Source organism: Bombus flavifrons, chromosome 9 (genome assembly GCF_040668555.2).
Source record: "Bombus flavifrons isolate JBK064 chromosome 9, iyBomFlav1_principal, whole genome shotgun sequence".
NCBI classification, from domain to species: Eukaryota; Metazoa; Arthropoda; class Insecta; order Hymenoptera; family Apidae; genus Bombus; species Bombus flavifrons.
Window position 1 is genome coordinate 1,112,657 of NC_138450.1, and position 18,898 is coordinate 1,131,554.

Below are 18,898 nucleotides of genomic sequence, written 5' to 3' on the forward strand. Positions count from 1 at the left end.
TGATCTACGAAGTCGACGCAGCTTTCCCCTGCTAATCACTTATATAGAGGGTATTTAATCTAGATTTCCCGAGTCTTCATCCGCTAGTCCCCGTATATCTTGGTAAAATATTTCTAAATTATATCTTATCCTTAATCATGGCGAGAGGATAATGGCACCAGTCGTTCAGAGCAAATTTTATAATTTTAAAAATGAACGAAGATTAATTTATTTTTTCGTGCATGCGCTTGATATTTCATATTTATACGTGTCTTTGTTCGGAGATATCACGCATGTATACTTTCTTGAAAACTGCTTCTTTAAACGACTCAAACAGTACAGAGAGTTCGCGAAGGAATGCTACCGCGAATCTACTCTGAGTAAGTCGAGTTACGCGCAATTCGGAACAATTTCAGGTTTAGTGGTTTCTGCTATTTGCGCGGGAAATTGTGCCTGCTGATGTCACATCCGTTAACTCTCCTCTCCATGGAGCATCCAATTGTTCAGCTAGCTGCGACGGGTCGATTCTGGATAAAGTACTTCGCTCTGATGGTTCCCTGAATCAAGGAGATCGAGGAACTATTCTTTTCCTTTCCATTCCTATGGGACCACGTTTCAAACCGTTTCGCGTAAATATCCCTTCCTTCCCTATATATAGATCATTTTTAAAAACATTTTCCAGCGACATGAACGTAAGTATTATGCAATGATATGACTGCAAATATTTTACGAATGATTTTGAATTGCCAATAATTTGATACGCACAAAATATTAATTTTACTCAGTTAGAGGAATTTTCACAGATTATTTGCAGATACTGCGTCATACATAACCCCGATTTGAATAATTTAATAATGTAGAATACACGTAATCCGAGCGGTCCAAGATCTTTACACGATACGTATGTGGTGTGTCTGTGATCTTCTTCTCATCCTCACAAAGGATATATCATCCTATGCAACATCGAACACGCAATAAAACGTCAAGAGAGACATCGGTCCTTGCTCGCTTCAGTCCTCGACCTTCCTCGGCCGTCTCTCAAATCCGAGATAGACAACGTCACCAAGTGGAATAACAAATCACTCTTTTAACGATGAAATATCGTGCCCCTCTCGACGGCACAATTTTATGCAACGAATCTACAAGATGCATATATCCCGATGCATTAATAGCAATCTCGTTGCATTCATATCCAGCTGACGTAATGGGACGTACGGAGGCGAAGCAAGGATGGAAATTCTGCAGTGGAAGGGGAGTGGGTAGCGGGTTGAAAGAGATGGGTGGGTGGGTGAGACAGGGTGAGAAAGAGAGGCCGATGGAAAACGAGAGAGCAAGGCCAGAGGATGACGAGGGTAACCGAGGGAAAGGGACCGACAGAGAATTCAATTCCATGGTCGATTATGCAACCAGTCTGCCGGATTACTGCCGGTACACGCTTCCGTTTTGCGCCGATGAAGGGATTACACTGCGTATATCCTGCGTAGAAGTCTTCATATGTGAGCGTATGCACGACCATCGTGTCTGCGGCTTGTATTTTTCCAGCAATTAAACGTCTCGAAATATTATCGCGTGTTTTGCTCGCGTAAACCTCCCTCTAATCCCGAATCATCGTGCACTGTTACTTTTATTGGTGTATCATACTTTTTCCATTGATTGCCGAATGAGAATATTTGGAAATATCAGATTAGGTCTTGCACGTATACACGTTGACTTTTTTGTGAATATTAAACGACATTATTAACTTACGTTTTAATATGTATCTGTCGAATCGTGCGACGTCAAGTCCATAAACGTCAAGGGATACAATTTTTAAAACTATTATCGCTATTGTCACAGAGTAGCACTTGAATAATTCGATTGGTACATTCAATTTACGGTTTCTCTGTTACACGAGTGTGCATATATGTACATAAGTGTATACCAGGTTTAATTAAATCGTTTCTTGGAGAAGTGCGTGCGATTAATTAATAGGCGCCGCACGAACTGAACGCGAGCGGGACAGATATTCACGTGACGATACGCGAATAGCGAATACGGCCATGATTACCGGGGGATGATATTAAGTACATCAAATACGCGATTCCAATTCCGAGCGATATTGTTTGGATGGAATTTGATTCGGAGTCGATCCAACTCGGATACTGTATATTTCTATATACAGAATTACGTAGTTAGAATATCTACTTATTATTATTCATAAATTCTTAACTTTTCTCAAATATAATAACTAGAATGGAAAATATAGCTACGATATTTATAACAGCGAACGCAGCTTTTTTTCGTTCGTATAATTCCACCGTGATGCATCAAGCCTTTCTCTCATTTGTACGGTCGTTTCAGCCTCGTGATTTCTTGCAGCCAATATCTTTCCTGCGACATTCCTAGAAGAGAGAATTATTTGTACCGTTAGTACAGTGCATGTCAACTGGTCGGTCTGCTGAAACGATTTATCGCTCGTAATAAACTTTTCCCGGCGATCGTCCCTTATTACAAACCGCCCGTCCGCATCCCTCCACTTTCACACTGTATTGGGAACATCGGCCATGTTTATTTATCCACGTTTGCCCGGTTTTCACATTTGTCTTCCTTTTCTTTCGTTTTTAGAAGCGAGATAGGGATGCAAATGTGGCATAGAATAAAATACTTATAGAAGATACATAAACTCTTCGGGCATACTTTTTCGACAGCGAACATTCCGCGTTTGCCGTTCTACGCGTTATATAATCCACCAAACTAAAGATTACATTAAAAATAAATTATACACCGGTCGACCAATTGTCCGCAGAAACGTTTCGCGTACGACTTCCAGTTGTATAGGTATATACATTTCTACAGGCTTGTGGAAATATGCAAAATAATTTTTTCGCTTAAACGAATTTCACCGTAATCAAATCACGAATCTAGTGTAACAATTCTCCTTCGCGCACAGCGTGTACAGAGAAAGAGAGAGAAAAGGTAGTTCACACAGCGCGAGGTAACATAATTCGCCGTCGGCACGGTACATATCGTTAAATCCCCCGCGGGGCCAGTGCGGCGCGATTTTGCATTTGTACATTACGTTATGCCCCGGGCGTTTCCGTCGAGTGCAGAGGAACAGAGAAAAAAAATTAGATCCATTCGCGGTGGCGAATGGAATCCGACCGTCGAAATGGCGTGCTTTATCGCATTCCCGAAAATTTATTGCCGTGAAATAGCTACGTCGGATATATCTCTATTGGCCGGGGGTAGGTAGAAAATACAGGATTAACAATTATTATTGGCTGGCCGTCCGTGATACGGGGGCTACGCTATTTTTGCCGCAAGATATCTTTGTTGCGTCGCTTGTTTTCACCGTCCTGTTCCCCATACATCCGATCTTGTTCCATGGAATTTCCCAATATTATGCGCGGATTGCCCTGTTTGTTTTTACATGTTCATATTCAGAAATTAAGAAATTAAAGAATTTGCAAGACGCGAATGTTTATTATTAGCCCTGAATGCAGTATACACGTTCGGAACTCAACATCGATTATTCTACCAAATGTCCAAATTGGACAAATTGCGAATGTAAAGAATTAAATAAAAAAAAAAAGAAAAAAAAACATCGATTGAAAACTTTCCTTGAGAATATATTTATTTGACTTTCTACCTACGTAACTATTTGACGCTATGAAACCAATACATAAATCTATATTGCTAATGTAGAGGATAACCGTTCATTTTGGAATTTGAATATCTGAAGAAGGATTTATTAATTTAGAGAGAGAAGCAGAGAGAGCTTGAGCCAATTAAGCAATAATATGTAATCCTGTACGATTATTTCGTTGCTTTATTTCATATTCGTTTCATATTCATATTTAAATAACTTCCGTTGTATCATTATTTCGGGGGTAACCTCTTCATCTTACGATATTTATGAATAAATACACCGGCATAAAGAAAATTACGAATGCGTTATTTTCGCCATAATTAAAGGAAAAGTTCTCCTTTACAAATATTATTTTTTGTCGTGGCAATCTGCATAATCCCGAGAAGAATTCGCTACGGCAAAACGGTAAAAACTTATTTGTGAGGGAACTTCTTATCTCTAACGAACTCCTTCCTGGAGATCTTAGTCCGTTCCATCTCTGTATGTGTTTAAATTTAGTTCCTTCGCAAGATGTGGTCATAATAAAAGTGAACTTAGTAAAAAGCTTGCTTTGATCAACCGTGAATCCTGCGTTAACCTTTATGCTTATAGCGACGACAAAAATCGTTGTAGATTGATAAGTAAAACTCCTATTTAATTCTTCTTCAAATCAAACTCCTAGATTGACAAATAATGGTAAACGCGTATATCATAATACTTGATGCAGAGCGGATCGATGAATGTAAATCGCTGAGAAAATACGTATAAATCGGAATTTCAATCCTCGACGTTATGAAACCAAAATTATTAGTCAAGTTCGAATTAATTTTTTTTTCAAAAAGTAAATGGCTTTTAACGTGAGAAAATGTACTCAGAGATTGTTAATTGCAACACACTCACTAGTTTCTCTAAACATCAATTTTAAAACATAGTTGTTACTCGTTAAAAGTTTAATCACGGATCACTTTGTTACCCCAAAGAGTTATGCAACGCGTTATATTCTAACATCATTTAAATATGAATGTTCGACCGTTCGTAGAGAGACGCGACCGCGGAGAAGTGCGCCAACGAGAGTCGCAAATTCCCGTTACGATTCGATAATCGAAGCCACGAAATGATCGATCCCCTATTTCGCTTAGGATAATAGAGATGATTGAACTGATTATAACACTGAAGTAACAAGTTACAATATACACTTTATTCCAACATTTTTGTAGATATAGACAGTTACGCGCAGTGCGTGTAGACGTATTCTTAGCGACGCGTAAACAGTAAATTAAACTGATGACTGATGAATTTTTTTTTTTTATTTGGAAGAATTTTACAATCAATTCTCACTGAGAATTATAAGAAAACTATTCTGGCGTGATACTATGTCGTGTTTAATAAGTGTTTATCGTGTGTAATGACCGATTAATGAACGAAAAACCAGTCAAGAGATATTGACTGGCCTAAAGGTGAAAAAGCAGTGAAGGTCGGCGACAATATTGTGGCAGAGGAAAACTACTGATGGGTGTGTCTAGCGCACGGGACCATCGGATTCGTTGATGGCAATTTTGGCTAGGAAAGTGAGGGCAATAGTCATTGCTTCTAATTGGATAGGAAAAAGGTTGGTGGGAGAGGAAGGGCTCTAGCCGCCCCCGAGAAAAAGTTGCTAGTGGGAGACATTGTACGTGAGAAAAACTAAATTTCCCGGACCTTCCCGGAATGGACAATAGATTTAGGGAACATTTCTAGGAACTAGAAAGATATTTCTTTCGTTTGAAAGACCTTAACTATGAAAATGCCAAGATTTATGGTGGGCCCTTGGGATTATTGAGTATACGCAATAGGGGTATGTAGACAGTTCAGTCATATTGCCCATGATGTGGGTCTGGTTTGTGTAAAAAGTCACTGGACGTAACAATGAATATTATCGAGAAATGGAATTAAATTTCTTTGGAATTTAATATTACTAAAAAATAATTTGTCATTAGAAAAATGGAATTTGTTACTGTAAAATTTAATTCATCAAAGGCAAGCAATTAATTTTTTGAAATTGAATGCGATAAATAAGCGGATAAAAACGGAATTTAGTGAAAACGAGTCTTCTGTAAGATAAGGGATTGTCGGCCTGGTCTGGGATAAAGGTGGATAAAAATGTCTCGTTAACAGCTCGAAACGCTGTAACACCGGAGAATAATACCAATTAGGAGTAGGTAGCTGGCAGTACGAACGCGATAAGGTTATATATATTTCGCAAGTTAATTTATTCTGGATAAAAGGAGCTTAGTTCCCAGACAGTTTGCTGAATGCAGTAGCACTTTCGACTAAAACCTGCAATGCGATCTTCCAATCCAAATACTGTTCAACCGTTTCGTACTTTCTATATACTTTAGATTTTTGTACAACAGATTTTTTCTTAACAATAAACGCGATGCTATAATGGCAACATATTTCTCAACAGAAGAGTATTGTTATATGGCAACGCGGATAAGAAAATACAGAAATTTCTGTGAGCATATGAAGCCGCGATTATATCAAGAAGCTTTTTACGTCGTACAAAGCAAAATCTCATGAATACTCCCTTTCTTTGTCCCTTCTTGGTCCCTCGAACCTTTCCTTTCTTGGCTATTGTTCGTTTGTAATTCCTGGTATTCTTTCAACTCCATTGTAGCAACGTGTCGTATCTTCCATCGTCTTCCACCCTTCGAACGTAGCAAACGCATGGTTGATATAACGTCTTCAAATTCGAGCCAAAGTTTATCATGCATAAATTACGTCGCGAGTCGTATATTTTTTCCTCTTCTCGAAATTGAAAATTCTCACGATCGATTGCCTACTATCGAAGTACAATTATGCGATATATAATCTTTCTAGCAATTATAATTTTTTATCTTCCTATTTTCGCATAACAGTGAAGTTATTTGAAAATAGAAATTCTATATGCGAACATTAAGAGAAATATTCACTTATTGAAAGCTTTGCTTTATTAAAAATAAATTCAGTTGCTTGCACGCGTCCCTTAAAAACATTTTGAAACTCAATTTTCTCAAAAACAAAGCCTCGCATTAAAAAATTATATAACCATGTAGAATCAGTCAATTCGTTATAGCACTCATTGCGGGACACCCTGTATAATCGAAAGTTTTTAACGAAGTTAACTCGAGCGGTGCGCGCGCATATACACGTTAATTCGATATTCCGTGTGTGGTCGACTAAAGTGTCAGTGGCGGCATCACCTGTTGCTAGCAATTAACGAATGCGTCACGGCTTGATGCTGGCTTTATGAAAAGTAAACCTGATCTTTTGCCTCGCGATTACTTGCAGCTGAGATTTATTGTCCGGCGCGATGATTCGGTAATATACGTATGTATTACTAAGTTAAAATTATTTCCGTCCTTAACATGCAATCTATGAAGTAACATCGCGAAGAAATCAATAGATCACGTAAAATAGTTAAAACAGACTAGTTACGGCTTAGTATCGTTATTTAAGCGTTATATCGAATTCACATTCAAAGTTATATCGTTGGACAGAAAATTTCGACTCGATTGAGAGAAAACTGAACGTGCGAGCAATACGATCCCTGTAAACACGAAATCGTAATGGATAGTTATGGAAATAATACGTGTACCCATGGTAGGTAAGTACGTCGATCTAAGAACCACGTTGCTATCTAACCTTATCTTTATCGAAAATTGCATTCTTCTGCGCCGTATGGCGCACGAATATCTAAATCGAATGTCTTCAACGCGTCATAAAATGTATACACTTAAGCTACCATGTAATAACAATTTTCCATTTTTTCAAGCTATTTTAAAGATATGGTGGAAGATGGATCTTGCTTGGTTTACTATGTAGCGGCCCATGGCCGTGGAGAAAGTTCCAGGGTTGATGCACACGTGTTTGCCACATGGCCGGCGAAACGACGTCCGAGGATAGGACGTTTTTTTCTTTTTTTTTATTTATTAAAATTTACAATCAATTCTCGCATTGAGAATTTTCAGTAATTTTTCTGGCGTGGCGCAGTGACATGGCTAATTATTTATAATAAGTTAATACTTATTATAGATAAGTAAATATTACTTAATTTAGGTAACTAATTGAATCTAGTGTTTAGATCTAGCGGGTAGTGTCTCTTCAGCCTGCGGATCTTCAGCCTTGTAGCAAAAGAATAAATCTTTTTTTTTTTTATGTGGTAGACTATTTACAATCAATTCTCATTGAGAATTATAAGTTTTTTTTTATTTTTTTATTTGTTTACATTAACAATTTGTCCGATTTGGACATTTGGTAGAATTTTTTTTCTATTTATTGAAATTTACAATCAATTCTCGCATTGAGAATTTTCAGTAATTTTTCTGGCGTGGCGCAGTAACATGGCTAATTATTTATAATAAGTTAATACTTATTATAGATAAATATAATAATTTGGTAGAATTGAGAATTATAAGTGAAGAATAAATCCTGGGACTTACCAAATAACCCACGGGCCTTGGAAGAGGAAATTTATTGTTCTATCGCCTACGGGTTTTTCCATCCCCACCACGGAAGAAAACTCCCCCTCCCGAGGACCACGGCACCTCTTCATACTCGATAGACGATAGTCGTTCACAGTAGTCGCTGCTGATCGCACTGTTAGTCCTTCAGTCATAGTTCGTTCGTTACGACCCAAAACGACGCCGTTTCTGTAGGTCGCGAGTGTTCATGATGGAAAATTCCAACGGGAAAGACCGCCCAATGAACGGCAGAGTTCGCGCAATGAGCGCCAGAGTCTGCGTACCTCCGTTAGAGCCGCGGAAAGTATTGCTGTGGTTTACCTTGTTAGAAACGGAGTTTGAATTAGCGTGTATCACAAACGACAAATTAAAATTTAAGACCGCCATCGATAACATGAGGTATCAATACTCAAAGGCAGTCGCGGAGATAATATATGATCCGCCGGAGACGGGACAATACGAGACGTTGAAGAGTGTAGTAATAAAAGAACTAGCCGATCCAAATGCCACGAAAGTGTGGAAATTGCTCGAAGATCAAAGAATAGAAAACAGGATGCCCTCTCAGTTCTACAAAGAATTGAAGAGACTGGCCGGCAGATTCATCTCCGATGACATCCTTCTGACGCTCTGGATAAATCGTCTTCCACCAAGTGTGCAACAGGCCGTAGACGTCGTGAAGGAAACGGATGCAGACGCCTTGACTGAAATGGCAGACCGGATCTACACGATATGGCTCGAAAAAGGACGAACAACCGCGGTAAGCGCAGAGCAAACGACGGCGATCGGCGAACACTCGCACTGCGTCTCAGACACGCTATACGACCGGGTAAGTCGATTGGAAGCGCAAACTAGAACGCTGACCCTCGGCCATTGTCAACCAACGTCACTGCAGCAGCCTGGCCTATTCCATAGAAGTCTCAGTGATTGCGCGAGTAAGTGCCATTACCCCTGCAACTGGAACCAGAACCAGGGAAACGCGACACAGTCGTCGACACGGTCAGTGATCACGACGTACGACGTCGATATGTGGGGTTCCATTTATGTGAAAGACTTTCTTTCGGAGTATTCGTTCCTCGTGGACACGGGCGCCTCGCTATCCACATTCCCGCGAAACAAAGTACCCGGGCGTACTACCCGGATCAAAGACGAAAATTTTTATTTGATTGCGGCCAACGGGGCGAGAATCGATACGTATGGGCCAATCCAGGTATACCTTAATCTGGGTGCTAAATGGAAGTTCCAATGGCAGTTTATAGTAGCAGACGTTATAGAGCCTACCATCGGTATGGACTTCATGCAGTACCACGGGTTCCTGGTGGACACACAAAACAAATGCCTCTTTAAACCGACCGAACCTGCCTACGAAGTACTCTGCCACGGATGTCATTGGGGAATGAACGCACCACATAAGCCGAATCCATTAATTATCAACAGCCTTCCCGAATTGCCGAACCCAAAGCGTCAGGCTGGTTTGGGACGAGGAAGACTACATGAGGCGGAACGCGTTTCCAGTGCCACGTTCAGAGTTCACAACATTGTCAGACCTGGATGGTGTTGATGTCAACCCTCTGAAACGGGGAAGGCAGAATTCAAGGTGATGCAGCAAGGAGGACAACTTTACACTTTAAATTAGATAATGGTTAATTTATAACTAAATGTATACAAAATGACGAACTTTACGTTACTTAACGTTTGTTTCATTTTAATTATAGACAAATAAAATTACACTTCTTTTTATATAGAGATATATCTTATTCAACTTGGCTGCATTTTTTACAAATTATCTTATTATCAAATGTACATTAGCCATATACATATTTCACGCATCTTAAATAAATTTTCGTAATCTTGTAACCTTTATAATTTTTTACTTCACAAGTTTTTTGTAGTAATGAATCTGAACTTGTTGATAGTTTTATTGCATGGTTTTTTCCCGCGATTCTTTATACGAAAGTAAAGTATACACCAGATTTATAACAATTTTGTGAATTCTCTATAAATTGGCCCCATACTGTAGATACCATTGCAAATTTATTTGTTCGTAAACGTCGGCTTCTTTCGCTCTTCTTATCAAATCGTATAAACCTCGTAATTTCAACAAAGTCATACCTCATTGTTTTTGAAAAAAATGCGTCTTCAAATTTTATTCCACAAATATGAGACATCTAAATTCTTTGCTTAATATGCACCGCGGGTATATAGCAGAGTAATAAATGCATCTAGTTTCGTTGCATCTAGGTCCCTCTTAGTCCCCAATACCCTAAATGCTTCTTCTTCCGTACATTTTATTATATGATCCCTTATACGGTGATTAATGACAAAATAAAATGCCGTCTTTACTTGTCCTTTCATTATATGCCGCTTAGCATATCCCTAAATATATTATGAACTGATGTCCTGCCAGGTTTGGGACTTGCATCTGTTTCTCCCCAAACTGTCCCATCGGGCCCAATTTCGATACGTTGGTTCTCTACATCAGTCTCACCCTTTGCTATCAACGATAATTTCTTTCCTTTTTGCCCTTACGTAAATGCTTATTTATAATATTCATCTCTGATTCGGTTGTAAATAGCTTTTCATGTGTTTCCATGCCATTTTCAGTTGCTGAAGTTTCTTGTTCATCGCACACTGAACAGTCTTCTTCTATGTCCGTAATTTTTTTTTATAACTTTTTTTCTGAAAAATCGACATTTTTAGGGTAAATATTTATCACAGAATAACACCATGTACGAAATACAAAATTATTGTCATTTGATATGCTTTACTTTTCCTTTTATAACAACTTTACACAAAACGCTCTAAGTTTTACAAAACGCTGAGTTTTAGAGATAACAAGTCTAGATGTCGACTGATTGGCTAACAAACTGAGATGTGTTCTAGTCAAAAGGACGATAGCAAGTAAGAATATGGTCTGTGACGGCAATATTTATACGAAAATATTGATGAGTATTAGTCGTTCTCCATCAACGGTTACTCGAGGGTGGGGTTGGGAAGAACCCGCTTTTCCCGTATTTTATCGCATTGAGCAATAACCCTAAAAAATTTCTCGACTTTTAAAATGTTTGTAACAATGAATCATAAAAAATGCTACATTTTATGGCGGTTCCTTAGGATTATTATGGGCCTGAATTGATATCTCTTGACAGCTGGTGGAGGGATGGATTATATTTTATGACAAGATTACAGGCGTAACAGTTATTATTTGTTATTACTGATTTTGTTTGTCATCTGACCTTGGGATAGCCTTTTCTTTGTACTGATTGCATTTATTTTAAGAGTAACTAAAATATTTTATCGGCCAGTCAAATTGACTGCCCGCGGTGGGCAAGGCAGAATACAATTTTTTCTCAAAAAAGAAAAAAGCAAACTAAAAGTAAAACCGAAAAATATATTGTATGCATATTTTAGAAAAATTCAGAAATTATGAAGCGATATGATAATGTTTAACCACTTGCGCTAGATATACGTACCATGCACGTCGAGATGCTTTTGTTTCAAAATCGCCAGCGACGTGTTTACCACGACGATGATAGACATTTGTCGCAGAAATAAAAATGACGTGTGCTGCACATCGGCTAACAATCCGATCGTTCGTTTTTGTCGAGCTACAGTTTCAGAGTGCGCGTTGTCACATAGAGACATCGATATCTTGAGAATAGAGTATTAATAAATAAAATGCTATTGTTGCCGCATTTATTCATATCCGTGTAAAATTCTTTATGTAAGACCCTACCAACACGCTGGGGCGCTGCTTAAAAGATTGCACTCGCAGACACGGTGAGGCGTGTTATATTTAAATTTGTGTAGAAGTTTGAAAATGGTCAATTTGATCGGCACTGGTAAGTTTAGTGCTAATCAGCACCTCGACAAGTGTTCGCCACGACAATTCCGACATCTCGACTACATCGAACAGTTTACGACTAACATACGATACATCAAAGGACAAGATAATAATGTAGCAGACGCTTTATCCCGGGTCGAAGCGATAGGGAAATCCGTAGAGCACCACACTCTCGCTGCTGCGCAAGAGTACGACACCGAGTTACGACATCGTCAACGCTGGCACATACGCGTTACAATTAAAACATACGTTTTCCTGATCACAACGTGAAAATGTATTGCGACGTATTAGGCGACACCGTACGACCGTATGCACCGAAATCCTTGCGGCGCAGAGTATTTAATTCGCTTCGCGGACTTTCTCATCCTGGGATACGCGCTACGCAAAACTTGGTGACGCCGCGTTTCGTCTGGCCGTCGATAAACAAGGACTATCGAACTGGTCGCGACAGTGCATTCCGTGTCAGCGATGTAAAGACACTAGATAAGTATCCTCACCAACCAAAACATTCGGAGCGTTAGCAGGTCGTTTTGAACACATAAACATAAACATTGTCGTGATGCAATATTCGCAAGGTTACCGATATTTTCTAACGTGTATCGATCGCTTCTCGCGTTCGCTCGAAACAATACCCATAGCTGATATGGAAGCGTCAACCGTTGCTTCAGCATTTCTTTCTACGTGGATAGTTCGTTTCGGCGTACTCTTGAGAATAACATCCGACCAAGGACGCCAATTCGAATCAAAACTATTGGAGGAATTATGTCGGTTGCTTGGCATCAAGCATTTACCCACGACAGCCTATCACCCCGCGTCTAACGGGATGGTGAGCGTGCATCTATATCTAAAAGCAGCAATCAAATGTCACGATACGAACAGCTGGGTAGAGATTTTACCAAATGTTTTGTTGGGCATCCGAACCGCCATTAAGGAGGAACGCAACAGCTGCCAAAATGGTTTATGGCACCGGAATATGTTTACCGGCAGAGTTCTTTTTACCCGCGACTCAGTAAGCGAACTCAGATCAAATCAAATAAAAAATTTAGACCTCAAGCAATCGCGCGACATGGCACAAAGAAAATTTTTTATCTTCCGCGAACTCGCGTCATCGCTATACGTATTTTCGCCATTACAATCACCCTACGACGGATCATATAAGGTAATACAACGCGGAGATAAAACTTCTACGATAGAAATCAGCAACAAAAACACAATAGTTTCCATAGACAGACTGAAACCCGCTTTTGTAATAACCGACGACATCGAGCACCGACAACCTCACGAAAACAGCGCCGACCCCGGCGGCGTGTTAACCCAGGCTGAAACCCAAAGCAATCGAAACGATAGGCAGGTAGTTCGGAGCGAGATAAATCCGGAAAATAGGTACGTCACGCACGCGGGCAGGAAAGTTCGGTTTCCTGAACGATTCCAGACGGATTAAAGATAAGCAATGCAATAAGCTTAGCGCGTAAAACCTACCGGCGACAAACATTGTACACCAAAAAAAAAAAAAAAAAGAAAAATAACGTTACCACTGGTAAGGGGGTGATGTAGCGGTCCATGGCCGTAGAAAAAGTTCCAGGGTTGAAGCACAAGTGTTGGCCTGTCCGAGGACAGGTCGTCGTAAAAGAATAAATCCTGAGACTTACTAAATAACCCATGGGCCTTCGAAGAGAAAATTTATCGTTTTAGTGCCTACAGGTTTCTCCATCCCCACCTCGGAAGAAAACTCTCTCTCCTGAGGACCTCGGCACTCTATAAAAAGGGAAATGAGGAAAAGCTCGGAATAGTCGATAGTCGTTCCATAGTCGATCATAACACAACACAGTCGTTCATAGCAATTCGAGGTAGTCGCTGGTAGTCGCACGGTTAGGCAGTCAGACAGATAGTCATAGTTAGTTCGTACCAAGTCTGTATCAGGTTTATATCACTTCTGTATCGTCATCGCTTGAGCTCGACGTGCGTCCATTACGATCTAAAACGAGGCACATTCGACATCGAAATGAACATTGTTAAAGTTATACACCGGAGTAATTTAAAAACACCCAAACGTCCTTACCACCTCAATTAGTTATTTAAAAACAAATTATACTTAACTATACACACACAGGTATATGTAAAATAATGGAATAATATAACAACGCAACATTTTTTTAATTTTCTATAATAATAAGATACTAATTATTTTAAGAAGAATAATAACGTTAACGGTATATTTATCATTCGCTGTCCTGATTATTTTTAATTCCAAGATCGAGTTACATCCACCTCCTTAAAAGTCTGTAACTGGTCATCGTTGGACTGCTAGCTGAAATCGATTTCCGTGACTTTCCTTTAAAGCCATCGTTCGAACTATCGATCGTTCGGTCGCAATGACAAGCAAGAGAAAGAGAAACGGAGATGGTGGAAAACAGTTGGATAGGCGGAAAGGGGGTGTAACATTGATTTCTGGCACGACCAAACTGGTACGCCATGCTTTTAGGGAAGCAATAGCACCTGCCAAGGGATTTGTCGTCAACGATGGTCCTGCAAACAAAAGTATAGCAAATACTACGAAACTATAGCATAGTTCAAAACTTTATCGGATCGTGTCTGTCGCCAGCGCATATATCGAAGACACAAGATAAAGCATGAACGAGAGCAAACATGCGAATTCGTGTTACTCGTAAAAATTTCCCTTTATCGCTAGCATATTATGGTAACTTCCGTTTTGTACGTTTAAAATTCTTGCATAGATCAAAAAAGAACGCGTTGATATATCATATCATTTTAAATTCATGAATAGGAAGACTTATTTAAACGGCATTGTCATGTTTAAAAAGGACATTGTTTCGTTGGTTACATCGCGTTGATACGATGTTCGTTAGCTATCATAACTGGTCTTGATATCTTATACTTACGTTCATAGCGAAATTGAATAATACAGCTATTTTTCCATGAGACCGCGAACAGTAGAAACAAATGAATCCACGAGAAGATTCCCTCCATTTACGATGCTTTCCAAAGCTGGTAGTAAACCCGTGGCCGTCACAAATGGCACCTATTTTATTCGTCCCGGAGTAAGTTTCTTTGTAGCTGAATAAAAATACAGTAGCTTTGCAGGTTTTAAAAGAAAACAGCACAGTTATGACTTGTTGCATGGTGTTTATATTGAAATAATGCAACAAAAGGAAATAATTAAACCTAAAGGCAAATTTTATGAATGAAATTCATTCTTTTCACATACTTTTTATTATCGACGATTGTTTCTTGTTTCTTCTTACTGGTTGCAATTCTAGACTATAAGCGAAGTATTTTTCATGCTTTAAAACTGGAAAATGAAGGAAATTCAAAATAGCGGGAAATAAAATAATTTTATTCGAAAGTGAAACGTTCAAAATATTATATACATGTAAAAGATGTATATATATATATATTATACTGAGAAAGGTTTATTGTTAGTAAAGCCCGTTAAACCACAAGTTCATGAATCTGTAATGTCATGGTCTGAGTTCATAGTGAATTCCAGTATACCTATCTAGTTTCAGCGTTTCCAAGTACTGTCGCATTTCACTAGCACATAGTTTCATACTGCCCACACAATCTACTACGTTTCTACTAGATTAAATTAATTCGCCTATTAAGAGATTTGTTCCGCTTAGCAATCTCTTTATTATCCGTTTATATTACTATTTTAGGAATGTTCTACCAGGGGCGTGTAATTGCTTGGTGTCCCGTATGAAATGGAAGAGAGAGGGAGAGAAACTTAGATCTAATATTATTATTAAATTATATATATATATAATTAATATATATAATAAATAAATATATAATATATATATATATGTTTGAATTAATTTAGGAAATGAATTGAAATTATTCGATTTGATGATTAACGCATTCAAACCAGGTGTATTTCTTTTGGTAAAGGAGACGCGAATTAAAATGTTTTCAATTTACAATTAGAGAAATGTGAACAAGCGATGAATCTAAGGTTCTTGCATTCGTTGCTATTATTAAGCTCTATGTGCTGTCATGAATGCAAAGATTGCGGCGATTCTAATAGCACCTTACATTCGTTTGCAAAATACGATATATTTAGTATTCGATAGCGAATACTAAAAGCTCGCCTTACATTGTTAAACGCTAGCAAACAGGAACATTAATTTAGTGTCACGTCTGGCTTTAGTAAGTAAATAAAAGGCGAAAACGAACTATCGAATCTATATATTATATATATACAATAATACGATATTATACAATGTAATTATACGATGCGATATAACACGAATACAATAAGATACAAACGCCAAAATAGATTAAATCAGTAACGAAGAGAAGAAATATGGACGAGAAAACAATATAACTTAATCATTTAAAAAATATTTATTTTACCATAAAATATATGGATTCTTTACAGCCTTAAATTGCAAACAAGATAATAATCCTCAACATCTTAAGAAAGCCCTAATTATTTTTCAAGTTTATTTCATTTTCTGTAGATATCCAAATGCTTATGAACGAGAATGTATATACAACGTATGCACGACAACGCGGCAGCTGGAAATATAATACGCAGTGCTATAATGTACCATCGTAAATAACTTATTATGACTTTGGCGTGATATCGTATTGCTTGTATTGTTTGCTTTGTCGCACTAGTCACCGCATTCTTCACGCTAAGTTGGATTCGCATGGAACATTACGAAGCGCGCGCACCCTCTACTCGTTTGTCCGCTTCTGTTGGCAAGCTGCCGGATTCCTGTTCGCGTAGATGTTATTTTTACCAAAATTCCGTGATTCTCGTTACTGAGAATCTGAGAAAATGATTCCGTTACTTCCAATTGCTGTGTGTACCCTTTCAATAACTACGTACAAGTATAGTATTCTTTTTATTAAATGAAATATAATTATCTTTTTCTAACCTCATCGAGATCACCGATACATGCTTGACGAGGTTAAACCAATATCCTTTCCTACACTATTTTCTATATCCTTTTAGCCAGCTTAACGTATACAATTCATTTAACGTAAGCACGATCAAAGCTGGCAGGACACAAATTTTACTCTATCCGATACTCCCATCGTTTCGTTCCGCATTACGAAAACTAATATCTCCGTAAATTGACAATATCGAACAGGGATCAAGGATCCTCTCGACACGCGCTATCCTTATAACAGCTACCTTTCTAGTTTCCATGCAATCTTTCGACCAGGAAAGGACGTCAGTCTGCCTTATTTCCGCGCGCTTGATTCCTAGGATCGATGAACGTGGAAATGGCGCAGCGATTGGTGCCAAGGTTTCAATACGGGAAGAAAGAAAATAGGCGCGTAATTAATTCAGTAGATACGAATCGATTCTAGGCTGGTTCTCTATACCCGGTGAACCAAGAAAACGCGTGAGAACGGTTCGGTCAACATGACTAACCGATGCCAAGGAATTCTACGTCTACAAATTCGTTCCGTTTTTCTAATTGCCAGAGACGATCTAATCGACCGAACTCTCATAACTTATGAATATGTTCGTGCCGCTTCATGCCATACAACCACCGTTTCAATCTCCGTCTTGTCTTTTCACTTTGTTTCGTGGAAGTTAAAGAAGAATTGTGGAAAGTTTATGTAACGCTCACGTTGAATGCCGTTGCGCAAGGTTAGTTTGCAGTTTTAAAGATGCAATCGACTTCGGCACAAATACCACTCGACACGTTACTATGAATTGAAAGCCTTTTCCTTTAAAGACACGTCAGATGTAGTATATCGAGGATGCACATGTAGAAATTAATATGTCGGTATAATATCGAAGTAATAATAAGCATTTGGGACTAAGAATTTAAATATGTGGAAATGTTAAATCCCAAACGTGTTCTCAGTTGTGGCATATCAAATAAAATAATAACAAAATGATATAAAAAATAACACCTGATAGTTTCTCCGCTTGATCAAATATTCTGCTAGACTTTCGTTCAAACGTCTAATTCCCAGCGTTTTCAATTCTGTTATATAAAGAATAATTAGTTAATAATAATTGAACTTTGATACATTCGCGATTCGGCAATCGTGTCGTATGTGTTGAGTTTACCGATAAAGTTTAACCATCGGATAAATACATTATAGAAAAGAAGCAGATTAACGGCCTCGTTACTTTGTACGACGCCATAGTGTCCAATGCTTACGGGAAGCTAGAGATGTTGTTCAGTATACCGCCTCTACGATATCATGATTCACGGTAACGATAACTGCACGGATGCTTGCGGCATGACCACCATATTGAATTGCAATATTCGGAAATAGCGCCTTAATGCAACGGCGTTAAGTCTCCGTAGAAAATTTTTTATGAGAGCTTTTTTAAAAATCTAAAAATATCATAGGCGATCATATCGTATACATCGTTTTCATTATATCGAGCTACCGATAATTGCGAATGTTTATGCATCTGTAGCAAATATAAATGAATAAAATATCGAAAATTAAATACATTTTTTTGTGTACTTATACTTTCCTGTTGATTTTTGTTTCATTACTTCTGTTATATTTTTCACGAGTTAATATATTCATTTTGATCAGTATATTAATTTACTTTTGTTTTGCGTTTAAATATTATACACATACACATTTCATGTTAACGTTATACACATTTTCATTTACACCTAAATAATTCGTTCGATTACGGAAATCATTCAAAAGTTATTAGCCATAGTCTTAAATTTGCAATTTTTTACTTTCATTTTTACTTTTATTCTTTTCCTTTCTCCTTTTATACCAAAACTGTAATAAATTTTATCTTACGATGCTTACGATGTTATATAGGTAGAAAAGGGTAATTGAATTTGCTTGCTACTGATACTGTTAGTTAAACATTTAGCATCTAAAAGGCGGTTTCCTTTTTATACATCGTGTTTTAATAAATTTAACAATAACTTGCAGTAGTATACGGTAAAGATCAAAAGAAACTTTTCACTTCCCTTTTATGAGCTCTTTCCACTGAAGTTTAATTAATGTCTATCAATTATG

The 18,898-nt window shown here is 38.2% G+C and overlaps 1 protein-coding gene across 1 annotated transcript; it reads left to right on the top strand.

Annotated features, from left to right (window-relative positions):
- The first annotated feature begins 8,278 nt into the window (after positions 1-8,278).
- Positions 8,279-9,625, top strand: LOC138183228 (uncharacterized). Its single transcript, XM_069119898.1, has one exon. The coding sequence runs from the start codon at positions 8,279-8,281 to the stop codon at positions 9,623-9,625; it is 1,347 nt and encodes a 448-aa protein (XP_068975999.1).
- The last annotated feature ends 9,273 nt before the right edge of the window (positions 9,626-18,898 follow it).